This window comes from Meriones unguiculatus, chromosome X (assembly GCF_030254825.1).
Source record: "Meriones unguiculatus strain TT.TT164.6M chromosome X, Bangor_MerUng_6.1, whole genome shotgun sequence".
NCBI classification, from domain to species: domain Eukaryota; kingdom Metazoa; phylum Chordata; class Mammalia; order Rodentia; family Muridae; genus Meriones; species Meriones unguiculatus.
In genome coordinates this window covers 67,745,287-67,765,819 of record NC_083369.1, presented here as the reverse complement: position 1 = coordinate 67,765,819, position 20,533 = coordinate 67,745,287, and the positions used below count along the sequence as shown (strand labels likewise).

Here is a 20,533-nt window from a genome sequence, read left to right as displayed (position 1 = left end):
GGCTGCCTGACTAGCTTAATTGTTGAATCCTAGGTTCCAAAGACTCTGTCTTCAAAGAAATAAAGTGTTGGCTTCTGAGGCCTACTACTAAAGGTTGTGTTAAGCCTCTACATGCGTGAATAGACATGGATATAAGTACCCATAATCCCCTGAAAAAGTCACCTGCCAGTGTTTCTGCTGTTCTGAATTTTGTTTTTGTTTTTGTTTTTTTTTAATTACCAAGTCATTTACTTCCTTTCTGGTAGCTATCCTCAATAACTACTCCAGACTTGTGCAGTAATTCAGGCTATCCTATCCATCCTCTACCCATAAAAACCAGAAGGAAAAAAATCTGTTATACATAAGCAATATGTGGTTAAAAGTAAACAAATACTATATATTTAATTTAATAACAAACCAAATTCATTACCCAATGGTTTACTTGTATGGATAATTATCAAATTATGATGAATTAACTGGCACTGAATTTTTTTTATGCAACTCTTTATTTTTTTTAAATGGTACATTTTTTTCTTTATTAATTACACTTTATTCACTTTGTATCCCCCCTGTGGTTCCCTACCTCCTCCCATCCCAATCCCTCCCGTCCTCCACCTTCTGCATGCATGCCCCTCCCCAGGTCCACTGATAGGGGAGGTCTTCTTTTCCTTCCTTCTGATCCTAGTCAATTAGGTCTCATCAGGAGTGGCTGCATTGTCTTCTTCTGTGGCCTGGTAATGCTGCTTCCCCCTCAGGGGGAGGTATTTAAAGAGCAGGCCAATCAGTTCATGTCAGAGACAGTCCCTGTTCCTATTACAATGGAACCCACTTGGATACTGAACCTGGCACTGAAATTTAAGGCAAGGGAACAACTTACAAGTCTGAAGAAGTGAAAACATACAACGAAAAACCTCTGCCAGAAGTGTTCACCTTAAAACCAACTAAATCCCAGACCTATGTTCTCAAAATGAATCAGTACATTGTGAAACACTCTTTAGAGTTGCTTAGTTGACCCAATGACAGATGAATCCACTTACTGTGAGTATGTAGTTTAGAAATTTTGGGAGATTCAAAAATGTCAGAGAAAGGTTACTTTATGATACATAAACCAATATAGCATCATCTGACTTTTTGATTTTTCTTAGGGTTGCATGTAGCCCAGGCTGGACTAAAACTCTCTGTGTAACTGAGTCTGGCATGTATACTCCTGATCTTTTCCCTTGCACTTGCTGAGGGCTGGGACTGCAGGTGTGTACAACCTTGCTTAGGTTTGCTTTTGTTTACCTATTTTTTCTTTTTAAAAATTTATTTATTTTTATTAGTTTATTCAGTTTGTATCCCCCCATATGGCCCTCCCTCCTCCCCTCCTAGTCCCATCCTCTCTCCCCCTTCTTCATGCTTGCCCCTCCCCAAGTCCACTGATAGGGGAGGACCTCCTCTCATTCCTTCTGATCTTAGTCTATCAGATCACATCAGGAATGGCTGCATTGTCATCTTCTGTGGCCTGGTAAGACTGCTCCCCCCTCAGGGGGAGGTGATCAAAGAACAGGCCAATCAGATTATATCAGAGGCAGTCCCTCTTCCCATTACTATGTAACCCACTTGGACACTAAGCTGCCATAGACTACATCTGTGCAGGGGTTCTAGGTTATCTCCATACCTGGTACTTGGTTGGAGTATGAGTCTCTGGAAAGACTGTGTTCAAATTTTTTGTTTCTGTTGCTCTCCTTGTGGGGTTCCTTTCCTCTCCAGATCTTACTATTTCCCACTTCTTACATAAGATTCCCTGCACATTGCCCAACAGTTGGTCATAATATCCAATGTACTTCACTGAAGGTTTCAGATTCCACTTTGGTTTTACCAAGACCAAGACCAAAAACTTTGTAGTAAATTCAAGAGACTAGCAAAAACAGGGTTTTTTTTTTTTCTTTTGTTTCGTTTGTTCTTAAGCCAATACAAAGTATTTCTTCACTGGCCAGTGGGCTACATGAGAAACTAGCTCAGATCATGTAGTTATTGCCTTCTAAGGAACAAAACAAATATCTTGCCTGACAAATGTCAATTGCCAAAAACTTAGCAATTAAAAGAGCTACACAAGCCAAAAAAATGAATATTAGTACATTTAGGGACTTTCCCAGAACTATGGACCAGGATGGTCTTTGTTCTCCTTTTGGTAGATGTTGGGGTCCATACGCTGAGGTCATTTGTGCCTTGGTGCATCTAACATATTGTCATTTGTTAAGTCTGAGGGCCTCTTACCTAGTTAGGATCTGAGAAAACAAAAGAGAAAAAAACCTTACCTAATCACCCCAGGATGCAGGGACCAATCCTGAAACAGGCAAGTGTTTTCAGCATAGAGGAAAGGCAAAAGTGGCTGTTGCCCTGATGTGGCATGAGACTGTGGTTTTTAAAATCCCCAATTGTGAGAAATTCTGGTACCCTTTCCTATGGGCTACTACTCGAGAGTAGCAATTTTCTAGCATAGCCTTCTACCCAAGTTCCCCATCCTCTTGGTTGAGAAAACAAAGCTTTAGCTAATGACTATCCTGGGGCTTGAGATTACCCCCTTTTCTGTTTGGAGGCTTGAATGCACATCAGTCTACCTGTAACTTTCAAAATCAGGGTTTCAAAACAAGCCAGTGCCAGCTGACAGCAAGGGGAAAGAGGAGCATAATGTCTCCTCCTTATCTGTGATGGGCTTTAAGCATACCTCATATTGAAAACTGGCCAGAATGATTTATTTCTTACAGAAACTAAACTAAAAACCCAACTAGTACTGTGTCCATTATGAAGCAGAACCATAGTACATTGGTTTAGTTGGAACACATTATTTCAATCATTGTGAGAAGACAATGAAGACAAGTTGTCCCCTTTGTAAAGAATTCTATTCTAGCACAGTTTGAGCACCTCATGCCTTAATGTCTCAAATGGTTCACCATTTTGTTTGGTTGGTTTGCTTTAGTTTGGTTTGGGCCTGCAATTTAGCTCAAGAGTGAAGGATAAGACTTATTCAGAAACAAAATTAACCTTTAAACAAGATGTTATCTGGGTATCAATGAGTTGACTGAAAAGATAAAAGCACTTCTTGCCAAACTTGAGTCCCTGAGTTCAATCCCTAGAACTCAGATTATAAGAACACTGACTCCCACAAGCTATCCGTTAACCTACACAAGTATATAGGTAGTATTTTTAAGGACAGCTACCTCACCCAACATCCAGCATACACACATACAACAAAAAGCATAAAGAAAATTTAAAAATTAAAAGATACTGTTTGTAAACAAGTTTTGTAGTAACCAAAGGATATTTTTATTGTCATGTGACTGATGAGCAAGTTACTTGGAACAAACTAAGCCCCAGAGGACCAGCCAATAGGAAACTTGTTTGGATACATGACAGGCAGAAGATATGATGAAATATGACTCATAGAGAGTCAGAGACAAGCATGCTTTAGGAGGTAGTACAAGCTAAAATCACCAAGTGCCAAGACATGACAAATGTTGACTTTAGAAAATACAGTAAGAAGCCTAAGAGTCATAAGGTTAACAGAAATAACAGAAAAAAGCTGAGAAACTCACACCCATACTCTAAAGGCGTGTCCATTTTTCTCTGAGCCCATATACTTAATATTTGCTTTAAAATAACTCCAATAAACCCTGACCTAGCTTTAAAAATACTGGCAGTGTTGAGGAAGGGTAGAAAGACAAAATATGTGTGATGTAAAAGCAAAAAAGCAAACAATTGATATAGGAGTGTACAAGGGGCCAGAGACAAAGGAGAGGGCAGAAGAGAAGAATCAAAGTATGAATACAACAAAAACAAATTATATTTGAGAATGCCATAAAGAAACCTAATACGTCCTGGCTAAGGCTAACTAAAACATTTTTAACTAATATATATGTGTGTGTATATGTGTGTGTGTGTGTCTGTGAGTGTAAAAATAACCTGAATAGGAACATTCTCAGAAGAAAAGAACAGGATATACTAGTATTTACTGTAATGGGGCTGAAATCAAGAAACATTTCAAGTGGCCTTACAACTACTCACCAATTCAAGCTATAATTCATTCTTTTATAGCCACAATGTCAGGGAAAAGGCTCTGAAGCCATCAAACGTCTTGTATCCTCTTTGTTGCAAACAGAAAACTCCACTCATTTTAGTAATTTTAAATGCTAGTTTTTATTTACTGCAAATTGTGCAAAGGACACCATAATACTGTGCAGTGGGACAGTTCTGTAAATCCAGTATTTAACAATACCATCTCTGACGAACATGAAGCAGAATACCATGTGCCTTCACAACTGATCACTATCAGACATCAATGCAGTTCTGACAATTCTAAACAAAACTTGAAGAACTCTCATTCAGTATAAACAAATGCTCAGTAGCATAGTCTCTTGTTTGGTTGAGTTAATTTTTCTCTCTGTTCAAATTTCTTGAAAAGTGGAAATCATACAAATTTTAAACAGTGGATTAAGGTGATCATATCATAAGAAAAGAGCTTGTATGTTTTCCTTCTTTTATCCATTGGCGTCATCAGGTAACACAACGTTAACAAGCTGGCTAAGAGGAAGCTGCCGCCAATGAACTAGTAGTACATTCATTCCAACTTTCTTATTCATAATACAAAGTAATATCCTTTGTTTTAAAGAAATATTTTGCTTCTAAAGTAAAATAATTTTTAAAGACATATGATACTGAACATTCTTACCAACTAAACCACTTAAAGACTAACATAAGACATTTATGAACGATAACAGTAAAAATGGCAGCAGAAAGGTATTTCATATCGCCAAAATCTTAATTCTGAGGTGTATATTGAGGTGAGTTAGGGAGAAATACATAGCTAACTGGCCCAGAATTAATAGCACCATGGACTTGGGCAGAAGCACCATATGCTGCACCAACTGGATGCCACATGACAATACTGGAATAATCTGATGCAACAGGAATACAGGAATCAAAACCTGGCAGAGGCGCCCCATAGGGATATGACATAATTGGATAATAGACTGCTCCCTGAGGGACAGGCATAGCTTCAGCCATGGGAAATGTATCTGAAATGAAGAAGAGATAGACGTACCGTTATAAAAATTCACTCAAAGCAAATTCCCTCACAAAAAAATTAAGCACATCATTAATTTGAAAAAGACCGCAGGGCATGCCAGTAAGGCAGCTACCAGCCCTGATATTCCTGATATTTGGGAAAGAGAAAACTGATTCCTTCTTGGGTTGTCCTCCGAGTGCTACATGTGAGGCATGGCGTGCAAGCATGCATGCATGCATACACACAGGCACAGACATCCACATTCACACAAAATCAAATATAATTAAATTATTTTTAAAGTTCACAGAGGATAGAGAGATGGTTAAGTGCACTTCCTGCTTTTCCAGACAGCCCTGGGTCAATGCCCAGCACCTACATGGTGGCTCATAACAGTCTAACTCCATCTCAGGAGGATACACAACAACCTCTTCTGAACTTCTCTGGCAAAATACCCATGCACATTCAGTTTTGTTTTAAAGATCACAAGATCACAATGACTACAAGTAAGGACATTTTAATTCTGGGTTTTTGTTTTTGTCGTTCTTCTGACTCAATGTCTTGCTATATACATAGCTCTGGCTGCCCTGGAACTTGCTATATAGACTAGGTTTGTCCTGAACTCGTAAGTCTGCCTGCCTTTACCTCCTGATTTCTGAGATGGAAGAAGTGTGCCACCACACCTGGCAAGAGCCTTTGAGATATGGATAATAACAGTATCTACAAGAATTTACCTAAAAAGTGCTGAAAATCTTCCAAATTAACAAGTTGCAAGTGCATGTGTCTAAACATACAAATAAATCAGGCATAGGTAACATCATCTGTTAGTAACTAGGAATCTAGTACTTTTACTGACTTAAAAGATCTTGCAAATGTATACACATTTCTTTACATTTTTTTAAGAAACAAGATTCCCTAAAAGCTCCAAATAACTTACTAAAAGAGTTTTAAATTACAGGAAACTGATCAGCTCATTATGATTACAAGCTCAAGTTTATAAAAACTCTATTTTTTATCTCAAATCTAGAATTTTTCTTTCACTGTAAATTCAGCCAGTTGCTTTATTCCTTAAAATGACAGACCCACATCTTCGTGTGACAAAATACTGGGCAGGTATTTGTCTATCATTCTTTCAAGGTTGAAAAAAAATGTTTTGTGTTAGCAGTTAGCTAATAACTCAATAAATCAGGAACTTTCCTTTAACTTTAATAACCAAACTTGCTGATTGTGGTGACATACACAGCAGGATTTGCCAAAGAAAGAAACAGTAAGATCATGAGTTTGAGGCTACATTTTAAAGTCCTGGGCCATGACAGTGGCAGCATACACCTTTAATCCCAGTACTCAATGAAGAGAGGTAGGCGGCTCTCTGTGAGTTCAAGGCTAGCCTGGTCTATAGAGTGAGTTCCAGGGACAGTCAGAGCTACACAGTGATAACATGTCTCAAAAAACCAAACACCTATTTTGACTAAAGCTGCTATGAACATAGTTGAGCAAATGTCCTTGTTGTATGGTGGAGCATCTTTTGGGTATATGCCCAGGAGTCATAGAGCTGGGTCTTGAGTCGGGGGAAGGATACAAGAAAAGAGACTGATCACCAGGCAACAAACCAGGGTCCAGGGGGGACTATGGAGACTGAAACACCAACAAAGGACCATACATGGACTGGACGTAGGCACCCTACACAGATGTAGCTGATGGTCAGTTTGTGCTTCATGTGGGTTCCCTAGTAAGTGGAGAAGTGGAGAAGGGGTGCAGAGGAGCAGAGGAGCAGGGGAGCAGGGGAGCAGGGAAAGAATAAAGTCTGTTGCCTCCTTGTTGATCACTTCCCCCTGGCAGGACTGCCTTGCCAGGTCACAGGGGAAAAGGATGTGCTTGGGTGTGTTGGTTGTGAGGGACTCCCCTTTCCGGAGGAGTAGGAGAGGAAGGAGAGGAGGGAAAGAGAGGGAAGGTGGGACCAGGAAGAGAGGAGGGAGGGGGCCACAATCAGAATATAAAGTGAACTAATTAATGAAAAAGTAAAGAAAGAATAAAATCCTGGGACTCCTGTTTAAAAGAGACTGGAGAAATGGCTTGGCAGTTTTGAGCACTGGCTGCTCTGCTCTTCTAGAGGTCATGAGTTCAATTCCCAGCAACCACATGGTGGCTTATAACCTTCTTGAGATTACAATGCAATCTTCTGGTGTATAGGCATATATTCAGACACTCATACATAAAAAATACATAAACAAAACTTTTTAAAAAATCAAACTTCATTTAGTTTATAGAAGTGTTTAATGACTGGTTCCTGTATTTATCATGAAGAAAACTAAATACAATTAGTAAGAATAAAGACTTACGTTGTTTTGTTGTTGTTTTGTTGTTGTTTGAAACATGTTTCTCTGTGTACCCTCAGCTGTCCTTGCTCTGTGGACCATATTGGCCTCAAAGTCATAGACATCAGTCTGTCTTTTCCCTCCCAAGTGCTAGGACTAAAGGAGTGCACCACTACCTGGCCCAAGTTAAGTTTTGTTTTGTTTTAAGGAACTTCTCTGAAGAAAGAAAAAAAAATCCACAATTCTATGTGGCGTGTAGCACTAATAATCACACAGCTTTATTTACATAGTTTGGTGCCAGTGTCAGCACTACCTTTAATGTAAATTGTCACGAAGTCAATGTGGTAGTTTGATTAAGACTGACCCCCTTAGGGTGGTATGCTTGAATAGCTGGTTCACAGTTGGTAGAAATGTTTAGGAAGGATTAGGAGATGCACTACTGTTGCAGGAGGGGTATCACTGAGGGTTTAGGCTCTGAGATTTCGAAAGCCCAGGCCATTCCCAGGTAGCTCTATTACTCTCTCTCTCACACACACACTATCTCTCTCTTATACACACACATACACACACACACCCTGCTTCATGTTTGTGTATCAGATGTAAGATCTTAGCTACTGTTCCAGTGCCATACATGCATGGCTGTCGTCATGCTTCCTACCATGAAGAACAGGAACTAATGCTCTGGAACTGTAACCAAGCTAGCAATAAACTCTTCTAGAACTCTTTCTTCTCTAAGTTCATGGTGGCTCTTCACCATAAGAGAAACATAACTAAAAAAGTTCAAGAATGACATGGGGTTGTAACTCAGTGGTAGATCTCTTGCCTGGGATGTATGAAGCCCTGTGCTCAAGCCCTGGTATTGAGCTCCTGAGATCTACTGATGTTATCTTGTATGACACTTTAAACATCTTGTTATTGTCCCTGTTTCTTATTCTTTTGAGAATGACAAGACCAAGAAATGTAGCAAGAGTAGCTTTCAACTTTATCGCAAAGAGGAAGAATAATAGCTTAGTATTGTTTGTAAATACTACTGACCTTCTGCAGACATCCTTTCTAATGGCCTCAAGGATCACAAGGCATCTACATATTACATTTCAAGAAACAATAGTCTAGATACATATGAATTTACTGAACTCTCTGAAGACCATAATTAAATTATACACAATAAAATTCAGCTGATGTTCTTGTTGGCAATCTCATGCTATACCCACCATTTGTTGACACTTCCACCTGTGTGTCATCTGTTCTCACTACATCACCGTACAAGTGAGGAACACTTTGGTCTACCAGAGGTTGCTCGGTGTACTCTGGATAACTCTCGACATGAAGCTGCTGCTGCTGCATGTGTGGCATATAGAACATGGAGTTCCAGTAGTTGTGATGACAGCACTGAGGCAAGACAAGAGAGCAAGTAAACACTCAAGAGTCTTTCCTGTTCTCTCTACCTAAAGTAAGGTAATCTGAGCTTTAAACAACCAGCTGTCAATTCCCAAGTGTCATAACAGCTGACGTATTCTTTTCTAAACTAGAAGTTTAAGATATTTTATACCACCTACAGCTCATATTTGTACCTATGTGTGAACTTAAAAAATCACCCTAAGGAAATCAAAGACATAAACAGACTTATGCATAAACATGTCACTTGTAGCGTTATTTTCTAAAGCAAAAACTACTGAGAAACCAAAGCATTCAACAATATGGAGTTGTGAGAATTGTATTATGTAATGGCATAATACTACACAAGCAAAAATCATGCTACCAAATATTTGAAGACAGAAACATGCTCTGGAGAGATAGCTGAGCAGGTAAGAACACTGGCTGCTCTTCCAGAGGTCCTGAGATTAATTCCCACAAACTACATGGGAGCTTACAACCATCAATAATGAGATCTGATGACCTTTTATGGCATTCAGAAATACGTATAGACAGATCACTCTTATATATAAAATAAATAAATAAATACATCTTTAAAAAGTAAAGACAAAAACAAATCTACTCAGGTTGAGTTAAATGATTATAAAATTCATAGCATGATACATATTTTTAATAAATAAAAATCCAAAGTACAAAAACACTACATTATAATTACTGATCCTGCTTTTCCTAATACCCTTACAAGTTCCCGAGTATACTATAATGAACACTATTACTTTTAACAACAAAGTAAAAAAAGTTTTAAGCTCTTAATTATTATTCATCTCCCAGTATTCCTGTGATATAAAGAGGTGAAGTGATCCACAGCTTCTTGACTAGGTAGGCTCTCAGATATGTACCATCAGGCCTGACAAGGAGAGTATTTTCAAATGTCTCAGTCTTGTGGATTATGTATCATAGTTTCCAGATATGAGTATAATAACTGAAGGGATGAGTAATTATCAACTTTTAAAGCAACATTTAAAAAGATAATATCACAGAACAAATACCTACCCAACTACTCTTAATTTAGATGTATTTCTATGGAGAAGAAAATCTTCTGCTCATGCTTAAGAAAAATCATTGCAAGGACTACAAACTACCTGAGACTAATAGTTTAATATCATTTGCTAAATATTCTTTGTCAGGCATTAGGGTATCTAGGTTATAGGTTATATTAGTAAGAACGGAAGTGTACTGAAGGAGGAAAAATGATCCCTAGCTCCATATCCCACACTCCACCAAAACACCCGCAGTGTTATCAAGATGTATGCTAGTACGTACACCTCAGGGAAGAATTTGGCAAGAATCTAAAGTTAGTGCTTAAAAAAGTTATTTAAATGTCTTTGTACTATGTCTGATCAACTTCACACAGAATACAGAAATTTGTGTAAGATATTAGGTAAACAATAAATAATTAATTTGTTCTGAGTATGTATGTAACACTAAAAGGGCTGCTATATAATGTTAAATATGAAGCCTAACCTAATATATATTAAGTTATACTGATTAGAGCCCAGGCCCCACTCTCTTTAACACTCTTTTTCATATAGAGTAAGGCAAACTGAACCATGCCAAGGTAGAAAACTGACAAACAGAACCTTCAGAGATTCCATGAGAGTAATAAGACCCTTTAGACAGTCACAGTATTCTTGGTTTTTAAAATTCAAGAGTCTGATTTCTCAATAGAGATTATCATTTGAATGCAGGACTTATCAAAATAATTTTAGCATTATCCCTACCTGCAATCCAAGATTGAAATAATACTGCAAAACTTTTGTATCTAAACAAAAACAAAATTAATTGTATGAGAGATCAACATAAGCAATTTGAACTATCACTTAAAGGCTTTTCCCTGAGCATTATTAAAATAGATATGGACATAGCCATCTCACACACTACCACTGTCAGTTTTGTTTTAAAGTAAAGGACTACTTTTCACATGGCACAGCCATGATCATTTTGTAACCCACAGTTAAATCACCCAATACAAATTTTGTTCTTAGTATTAAACAGATGTTACTGGAATAGCATTCTGTTACTGCCAAGGAAATAGCTAGAAAAGGCATCTTCTTGCTTGTTTCAAGATGGAAATTTTATCATAACTGTACCTCCATTACTAGCACCTCTACATAGTACAAACTGCTCCTCTACTAATGCTGAGAAGTAATGCTCACTGAGAAAGCTGGCATAATATGAAAAAACTCATCTTGGTGTGATTTATCCTAACACACTACCACCAAACTCCAAAGAGAAGGGACAGTAAGCAAGACAGTGAAAATGAGTTAAAGCCAAAATTTATAAAAGTTCTGTAAGTATAGAATTCAACGCAAATAATTCAAAAATTAACAAGAATTAGATGTACAGAAGAAGAGAAAATGTATAGCATTCTTGTTTTGTTTGTATTATTTTAATGTTCGGAATGGACCCTAAGGCCTTGAAAATATCAAATTGACTTCTACCACTGAACAAAATCCTCAGCAGTGTTCTCAGTATTTTAATTGTATCCATGAGTATATTTACCTTACTGTGACTGATCTAGATACATGCATATTTTTATTGTTACTATAGCCCAAGTTCCACTAATAGTTGAATTCACGAAAAATGTCCCTTTTTTAAGTTACAGACTCCCAATGGAAATACAATATTTTTTGTCATTTTGAAAGAATCATTTTGTATTTTGATTAATATAGATGGACATAAAGGCAAATGTTCAAGCCAAAGAATATAAGAACAGAGAGTAAATTCTTTGGTAGAGTAAATTCTTTGGTACACATAGACATCAACCCAAAAACATACAGACCAATGTTTATGACACTATCATTAACAGTCAAATTACAGAAACAATGCAAATCATCATCCATTGATAGATAATAAATGTGGCACCAACATTTATTATGTACTATTATGTACTGTTCAACTATAAACAGAGTGAAATGCTGATACTTATTACAAGAAGGGTGAACCTTACAGACCAAGACCTGGAACCAGCCTAAAGATCTATCAATGCATGAATGGATAAAGGTGGCATATATACACAGTAGAACCTTATTCGGCTATAAAAAATAAAATCATGACACCTATTAGATAACAGAGGGCACTACAGATCATATGTGAAATAAACCAGACTCAGACCAATGTTTCCTTTCAAATGGAGAATCTAGTTTTAAAGGTATATTTTAGAACTGTTTTTTTTTTTTTTTCTTTTTGGTTTTTCAAGACAGGGTTTCTCTGTGTAGCCCCAGCTATCCTGGACCTCTCTCATGTAGACCAGGGTGGCCTCAAATTCAGAGATCCACCTGCCTTTGCCTCCTAAGTGCTGGGATTAAAGGCATGTACCACCATGTCTGGCCTAGCGCTCTTTAAGGGGGTATCTTTATGTACAGTTATTCCTGCTAAGGTTAACATTCTAATGTCAACTTTATTTGATGTACTAAAAGGACAAAATTGGAAAATGAGACATCAAAGTAGCAGAGGAATGACTGACAGAAGGGCTCTAAAAGGAGGCTGAGGGGAAAAAAAAACGTTGGGAATGACATATTACCACATCTTTTGTCTCATGCGACTCTAGACTTAACTACATATAAATGTATATAAAAGACATAAAAGCAAAAGGAAACTAATTACCTAGAAAAAAAAGTAAGCAGTAAGTAGGGGCATCAAAGTATAAGGCACAATAGTGAGAATGTGAATATGGTCAAAGTACAATGATATACAGTACAAAAACTTCATCATAAAATCGATTATATTACATGGTATAGTGAGGTAAAAGCTCATCGCTCCAGCATGACAAAATCCCAGCATTGAGATACAAAAGGTGGATATGTAATCCCACTATTCACTTAGAAGCTATTAGCATTGATAGCTTCCACAATGAGCACAATTAATTTTCTTTAATGATTTGACCCCTGATGGGCTGACCACACATCAGAACCAAGTACTATGTATGTCATCTAGATTCATCCACAAATGATAGGATTTTATCTTTTATATAGTTGACTAGTACTAGTACTCTACTGTGTATATATATTCATTTTTATCCTCTTTTATGATTGGAAAGGTCTACTGATATATACAATTTACCTTTAAAGCCATCAAAAACAAGACAGATTACTTTCCACAGATGAATAAGGAACAATGAGCAATTATGTGATAAAACAATACAGCTGAGCATCTACAACATACCCTCTCTGGCAATTATACTACCAATTTTTAAAAAATCAGCAATGTTTATCTGAATATCTTCACAATAAAATGCTAAAAAAATAGAAAATCAGCATTATGTGATGACTGACTACTACTTGGGCACCAAAGGTGGACAGAATAAAAGAAATCAAGATTTAGATACTGGGTGAAATTAGGTAGAAACAACAATAATACTTACAAAATATGAAACCAAGAAGAGGAATAAATGTTTGTATTGACTGGTGAAAGACAAGAGGGAAAAGATGAGGAATTTCATTACAGAGCATTTAAGTTTGAAAGTTAAAAAACTAAATGAAAATGTCTAGTAATTAACCAGAATTTCAGAATAAAGGCTAGCTAGAAAAAGAACAGAACAGAATTGGAGAAAATCTCGGTGACTAGTTCAGGGTCTAGAAGGCTCAGAAAAAAAGCAGCAGCTAGGGGAAAAAATCAGGAAAATGTTATAAGCAAAAAAGTATAAGCAAGCTGCTAACAACTACAGCAACAATTCTCTTTGAGTAATACTGCTAAACTCAGGGACAACAAAGAACTTCCAATTGAAAAATCACTTCTGTCTGTTTAAGGAAGCACATGGTTGATATTCAAAGCAGATCTGATGAATAGAAGCTTTCTTCATGTCCTCAAAATTCATTTGGCATACCAAGTATCAAAAAGTTTAACAATTTCATACACTTGGGGAAAGAATTTAAGAAATGGAAGAAAGTTTTAAATATTAACTCCCAATTTAAAATAAAATATTTGAGAAAAAAATGAAACTACCCCTTTGTGATTCTCTTTCAAGGAAGAGAAGTAGCTAACGAGAGGAACAGAGAAAGAGTCACAATTAAATTCAACCATCTACTAGTTTACTATGTAGAAGATAGCTGCAGTTACTCCTTTTGTTAGTCACCTAGAATTATATGCTCAAATCATTCCCACTTGGTTGCGTACCCAGAATCATCCAGAAAACGTTCTAGATTTAAAAACCATCTCAAACCTAATCAACCTCGACCAAATCTCAAAATACACTACCTTGGGGTAGGTCACTCCCACTTGGATCATAAGAATAAGGTGGTAGCAGGGGTGGCAGAGGTAAGCCAGAAGCATCTCCTGCTTCAAGATGAGTCGGAGGAGGAAGTGGCGGAGGCATCGATGGTAGTGGTGCTGCTACTGCTGGGGCTGCTTCCACAGCAGGCTGAAGATAGCCTGCAGCAGGAGAAGTGGGAGAATTATCAGGGAGAGATTGGCAATAGCTAACAAATAAAGAAAACATGGCTAGCAGTGCACAGCTGTTGCCTCTTTTAGAGCAGTAGCTGGCCTGCGTTTTTGACCCCACTATAATCACAAAACATTATTGAATCCTCGTAGGTTGACTTGAAAAACAAACACTTGGGAGATTATCCAATGCAAATTTAAAGATATTTCAAGCAACCTGTCACTTTTGGTCAAGAGGCAAAATTGCACACAGTAAAGATTTTAGCAGCCTTATACTTTCTCCTGGCAGTCTCAGAAAAATGTAGGAAACTTTAAATAATGAAGTTCTAGTTCTAAGGAGAAAGAGAATCTAAAAACAGGCTAGCACAGTATTTTATCCCTTTAACATTCTATATCCACTATTACAGTGTAAAAAGATTCATCTAGAAGTCACAGGGTCTTTTTTTGCCTTTATTCATTGCTATTTTATTATTACTATTATTTTATATTTTTTATTTTTTTAAATTAATTACAGTTTATTCACTTTGTATTCCTGCTGTAGCTCCCTCTCTCATTCCCTCAGAATCCCACCCTCCCTACTTCATCTCCTCCCATGCCCCTCTCCAAGTTCATACATGGATAGGGGAAGTCCTCCTCCCCTTTCCTCTGACCCTAGCCAATCAGGTCTCATCACGACTGGCTACATTGTCTTCCTCTGTGGCCTGATAAGGCTGCTCCCCACTCAGGGGGAGGGATCAAAAAGCCCGCAAAGGAGTTCATGTCAGAGACAGCCCCTGTACCCATTACTAGAGAACCCACTTAGAGACTGAGCTGCCACAGGCTACATCTGTGCAGGGGTTCTAGGTTATCTCCATGCATGGTCCTTGGTTGGAGCATCAGTCTCAGAAAAGACCCCTGGACCCAGATTTCTTAGTTCTGTTGCTCTAGGAGACTCAGTTTTAATACAAAATTGAAATATAATTGTTTGTGTATTAAACCCCTCTGATGATCAATAATGTTTCCAACCTAGTAAAAATACCTACATGCACGTAATATACTCGCTAAAATTGGCGTATTTTGACAAATGCTAAATGCCACTACCCTTCAAATTTTACTGGGTAATTTTAGTCAATTTACAAATGAAATTGCCAAACTTCAAAGCTGTGCAATATACATGATATTTTTAACACCAGAAGGCAAAAACAATTTTATCTCATCATTCAATAACGCATTAAATTCAGAGTTCTAAGCCATGGAGTTTACCTTAAAAACAATTGCAAGCTGAATTTGTTACTCTGAAAACTGAGCAAGAAGAATGTACTACGCCTTCATTCACTGGCAATGCTAATAATATACTCGTAAATACCTTTTATTCAGCTACATGCTAATAGTAATAGGAGATGTATGTACAGATGAAAACAAAGCAAGAAAAAAATTCCTAAGCAGTTTTTGGGGGGATGGAAATACCAAAATCCTCTTTTGATTATGGTATTGTTTACATAACTGAATTTATGAAAAGTTCACAGAACTGAACAACAGAAAAAGAATTTTATTAAACCTAACATACACAGCAAATTTTGACAGCTTAATAACTCTTTGGAGTTTTGCTATAAATTTACAAACGTTTATTTTCATAGTTTTAGAAAAGCAATTTGATTATCAGAGTATACTAACACTTAGATGGATGCTTCTATAAAATGGCCTTTCCAAAAAAGTTCTTTTTTTATCTGTTTTAAACTAGTTATCGACAAATCATGGTAGGTTTTTGTTTAAAAAAAAAAATGGAGTCTGGCAGAACAAGTTCGTAATCTTGGATACTTGGGAGGGTAAGGTAGAAGAATCTCAAATTCAAGGCCTGCCTGGGCTACAGAGCAAGCTCAGGGCCATCTAGGCCAGTGAGACTCTGCTGAAGAATAAAATGTGAAGAGAGAGCGAGGGATGGCTTAGTTCTCAGTGCTTGTGTAGCATGCACACACAAATCCCCAGCTTTAGTGGCCAGTGCCATGAAAATGAGGTAAGGCCAATTATTTGAAAGCAGGCATGTGATTATGATCACTAGAGAAACATGAACTACTAGACCTAGAGGTAACAAAATAAATTGTCACAAACCTGAGATAATCAAATTTAAAGAAATTAGAGTTATTCTGCACTAACTGGCATTCCTTATAACTGTGTATACTACAATAAGCACCTTTTTAAATTTCCTTTTCTCCTCCGTTATGTAGCCCTGGCTGACTTGCAACCCACTATGTGGACTAGCTACCTCAAACTCAGAGGTGTATATGTCTGTCTTTGTGAGTCGTGTGTATTTGGCAGGCACATTTTGCATGTGGGAAGCAGAGGTCATCTTTCAGGAGTCCATTCTCTCCTTCCAGCACGTAGGTTCAAACTCAGATCACCAGGCTTGGTTGTAAAAACCTTTACCACTGAGCAATCTTAACAACCCCGAGGGTAAGTTTTGTAATGGTTCCATCCACATGAAGCATTAAAATCCTTAACTTAGCTGTGATTTCAATTCTTTAAGCTCAAGCCTCTGCTGGAGACAGAAAAGCTATGCTTTCCCAGATTTAGCAGTATGTATTAAATCCAGGGTTCCAGAGTAAAATTTCCAATTAAAGAGTCACATCACAAACATTTGTTACATGTACTTGTTCTAAGCACTGTGCCATGCACTTCATTTACAAATGAAGCTGAGAGAAAAAAAAATAAAATTAATGTTTGGTTTAATGATTCAAGATTATATATAGGTCCCATTTCCGATTTCCCTGTGTCCAGGACCTTTCACTTCCACATGACTGAAAACAATTCTCACTCTAACACTAATCACTTCAGTATGTTTTTCAACGTATTTTCCTATCCACAGACAACTTTCAAAATCTTAACCATCTTTAAAAGTTTATTATGGCTTCAATTTTATTTTTCATCTATTTGTCCTTCCTCTGTCCTTTATATTTCCTAATGGTTTTTCTTTTGAAGAACTTGAGGTCTTTGGCTTTCCCAATTCACAGTCTCCACTTTGCTGATTACATATTGAGGGTATTGTTCAACATGCTCTCAGGTTATTTTTTTTGCAAATAGGCAGCTTGATCTGGGAAACCAAATCAGCCTTAGAAATGATTTCTTTGACACACCTGTAGGCAGTGTGTGACCGTCTTGTCACTGTCTTAGTGTCAGCTTCCTGTTAGGAGGTTGATCATTACTAACACTTTTATAAGGTTTAAGTCTGTGAAATAATGGCACCACCATTCATTTGGGGGTGTGTGGTAGAGGCAACATGTTGTCAAAATACCTGGCAAAGAAACGTGCTTATTTTATGGTAGATAAGAATCAAAAAACAAGCAAAGAAAAAGTGATGGTATCCCACTATCCCCTTCAAGGGTAGGGTATTAATAACCTACAACATCCCACTAGAACAGATCTCTCAACAAGCTTTCAACACAGAGACAACTGAGAGACACTCCAAACCCAAACTATAATGCAATTTTAATACCCAATAATGTTTAATATCCGTCCATCCATCCATCCATCCATCCATCCAAATAGACACTGGAAAATGGTGATACTCTGTCATTTTTCTTTGACTGACGAGTTGTAATATAATGGTAATGTCACAAGTTCCCCAGTGCACCCCCAAATCCACTATCTGGTTACCTAGTGTTATAGTTCAAGAGGAAGGCAAAATACATAATTATTTCACGTTATTTTCAAGGAAATAGACTTCAAGCTAAAGTTTTAACGTCTTATTAGGAACCTGGACATTTTACATATTACATTATAAATGATCTCAATTATAATCATTGAAATTCAAACTGATCCATCCTAACCAGTGAAAAACAATCTAAACAAGCACCTGAATCATTTTGGCATCTTAGATCTTTGATAGCTTTCCTGCTGTTGCTGACAAGAGATTATAGGCACATCTTGAATATTTATTGTCCAAATCTGAAAGCAGCTATTTTTCTACAAAACATTGTTTTTTCCTTTTTCAAAATGATAAATAGTATTTAACACTATCAAAATTCAGTGCTAGGGATATTTACTGCTTCCAAGACTTTCAATGAACAGATAAGGAAATGTAAAGATAGATTTAGAGGTAAAATAGCCAAAGTTCATATTGATGCATCCGATTCAGGTTCAAGATTATAAAAACTTTGTATTTATTAGACTTTTATAATTACCTTCTAGCTTGAGGATCCTGAATATAGATGACAAAACTAGATATAACATAATTCAAAATGGTGGGTTTTATCCTCCCAATTTTCCCATTTTAAAAAATAGTTGTAAATATCTTAGCCAAATATAAGGTTCCTGCATAGTCTACTCTCAATCTCTTGGCTTTCCTTTTGTTCTTATTCTATAGGGAACTACATATTCAATAGTTATACCAAGTCTTGTACCAATGTTTCTAATATTTTATTTTTGTAATCTAAAGCTCCAACATCATTTTCTACTATACTATTGCCAAATACAATTTTAAAAACTTATTTTATCACTAATGTACATAAACAAATCTTTTTAAAAAACCTATAAAAATAAGAAAAAAGTTATTTTATTTATGCACATCAGTGTTTACCTACATGCATATTTGTGTACCACATGCATGCCTACTGCCCCCAAAGGCCAGAAGAGCATCAGATCTCCTTGGAGTTACAAATGGTTTTGAGTAATCATGTGAGTGTTAGGAATCAAACCCAGGTCCTCTGGAAGAGCAGTGAGTGAGTGCCCTTAACCACTGAGCCATCTTTCTAGGTTCCCATTAAAACTTTTTGATGGTACAATTATTCCCTGTGCTGTTGAGTTCAGTAGCTATTGGTTATATGTGGCTTTGAACACATGGCATGATGCTTCTTACTGAAGAAGTAAAGGTTTATTTAATGGCAACTAATTCAAATTGTTACATGGAGCTTATTTCACCACACACCTCTAGCAGATTCTTCAAGAAGGGTTCATAGGAAAAATACTTTGCTTCTAACATGCTATCCTTTATACTTGAAAATCTCTCTAGCAGGTAAGAAAATCATGGTCCTTTGAGAATTTTTTTCACACTTGTTTTGGTAGGGAGGATAGGATAGCAGGCCATAGCATGTATTGAGAGCAGGGGACGATTTTCATGAGTCTAATCTCTCCTTCCACCATGTGGTTTCCTGGAATTAGCAGGAAGTGTTTTACGTGCTGAACCATCTTGCCAGACTTCTTTGTTATACTGTGAATTTTATTTCATTTCCTCCCTACATAAAGTATTTATGTCAAAGTTTGATGATTATAATATCCCCTTATATTCCACACACTCTTTTACATAAATTCTCAAAAGATATATTTTTTTCTTTGAAGTCCAGCAATTTTATCAGAATATCTGAATGTTGGATGTTCTGGGTTGATGTTCTGATCTCTGCACAGTGATATCATGCATGTTTCAAAGTTCTCATGTTTTTTAGTTTCAACAAAGTTTTATAAATTATACATTTACTATCTGTTTCATTCCCTTCAGTATTCTCCTTCAGAATTTCTATCAAGATTTGATCTCTTTTACCTAACTGCAACATGTCACTTTTGAATCAGTCTTTGATTTTTAAATTATAGATTCCTTTCCTATATCCTCATTCCTCTTGAAACATTATATATTGTATATATCCCCTCAGGCTCTTTATGCTTTTCAATATTGAAATGATCTGCTTCTAGTTCTCTGAATTCTGTCAGTTCACATGAAACTTTCTCATTCTAACTTGTCACTTAAATCTTATGGTACTTTATTAATATCTTTGCCTCATTTTGAAATAGTTCAGTACAGTTTTTACATTTGTTTAGCTTAATTTTGTTTAATAGGTACACTTTTGACATGCTTTTTACTATCTGAAAGGGTGGTCTGCCCTTTTTCTTTGATACCACTTAGAATATTCAACCTAAATGTTTTAATTATGTTTATATTTATGTGAACTTTCTCTTCATAAAGTTGAGAATAAGGTGGCTTTCCCAATCCTCTAGAGTTCTCACTCATTGTTTTTGTGCAGTGTTAAAAAATGTGACATTTCTAGAATTCACTGGTTCTAGCCTCAGTTCCTTCTTTCTGAACCCAATCCTTGTCTCTACCCTGATCAATTTTATTCCTCTATTTCCAACAGTTTTTTTTTTTTTTTTTTCACTAAGAAATACTATCCTGGAAGGGAACCCTAGATAGTCCATTCTATGAGTTGTTATAAACTACACTACTCTAATTCTTTCTACCACGTGCCACATGCATTTCACTTAGTAATAGATCAAACCCCATCCCATGACCGTTCTACCTTTAAGTAAATTCTCTTTTTGGAAGGTAGGAGTTGTTTTTCTCAATACAGGGTTTCTCTGTGTAGCCCTGGCTGTCTTGGAACTTGCTCTGTAGATCTATCTCTATGTCAATCATTAAGTA

At 36.8% G+C, this 20,533-nt stretch overlaps 1 protein-coding gene across 1 annotated transcript in view; it reads right to left on the bottom strand.

The window, feature by feature from the left end:
* Positions 1-3,865: 3,865 nt before the first annotated feature.
* Positions 3,866-20,533, bottom strand: part of LOC110540357 (putative bifunctional UDP-N-acetylglucosamine transferase and deubiquitinase ALG13) — a 46,329-nt gene continuing 29,661 nt past the window's right edge. Inside the window, exons 20-23 of the mRNA XM_021627144.2 lie at positions 13,969-14,142; positions 10,494-10,534; positions 8,550-8,727; positions 3,866-5,036 (exon numbers count right to left, since the gene is read on the bottom strand). Coding sequence (XP_021482819.1) covers positions 4,780-5,036; positions 8,550-8,727; positions 10,494-10,534; positions 13,969-14,142 — 650 coding nt within the window. The 3' untranslated portion in view covers positions 3,866-4,779. The remainder of the gene's footprint in view (positions 5,037-8,549; positions 8,728-10,493; positions 10,535-13,968; positions 14,143-20,533) is intronic.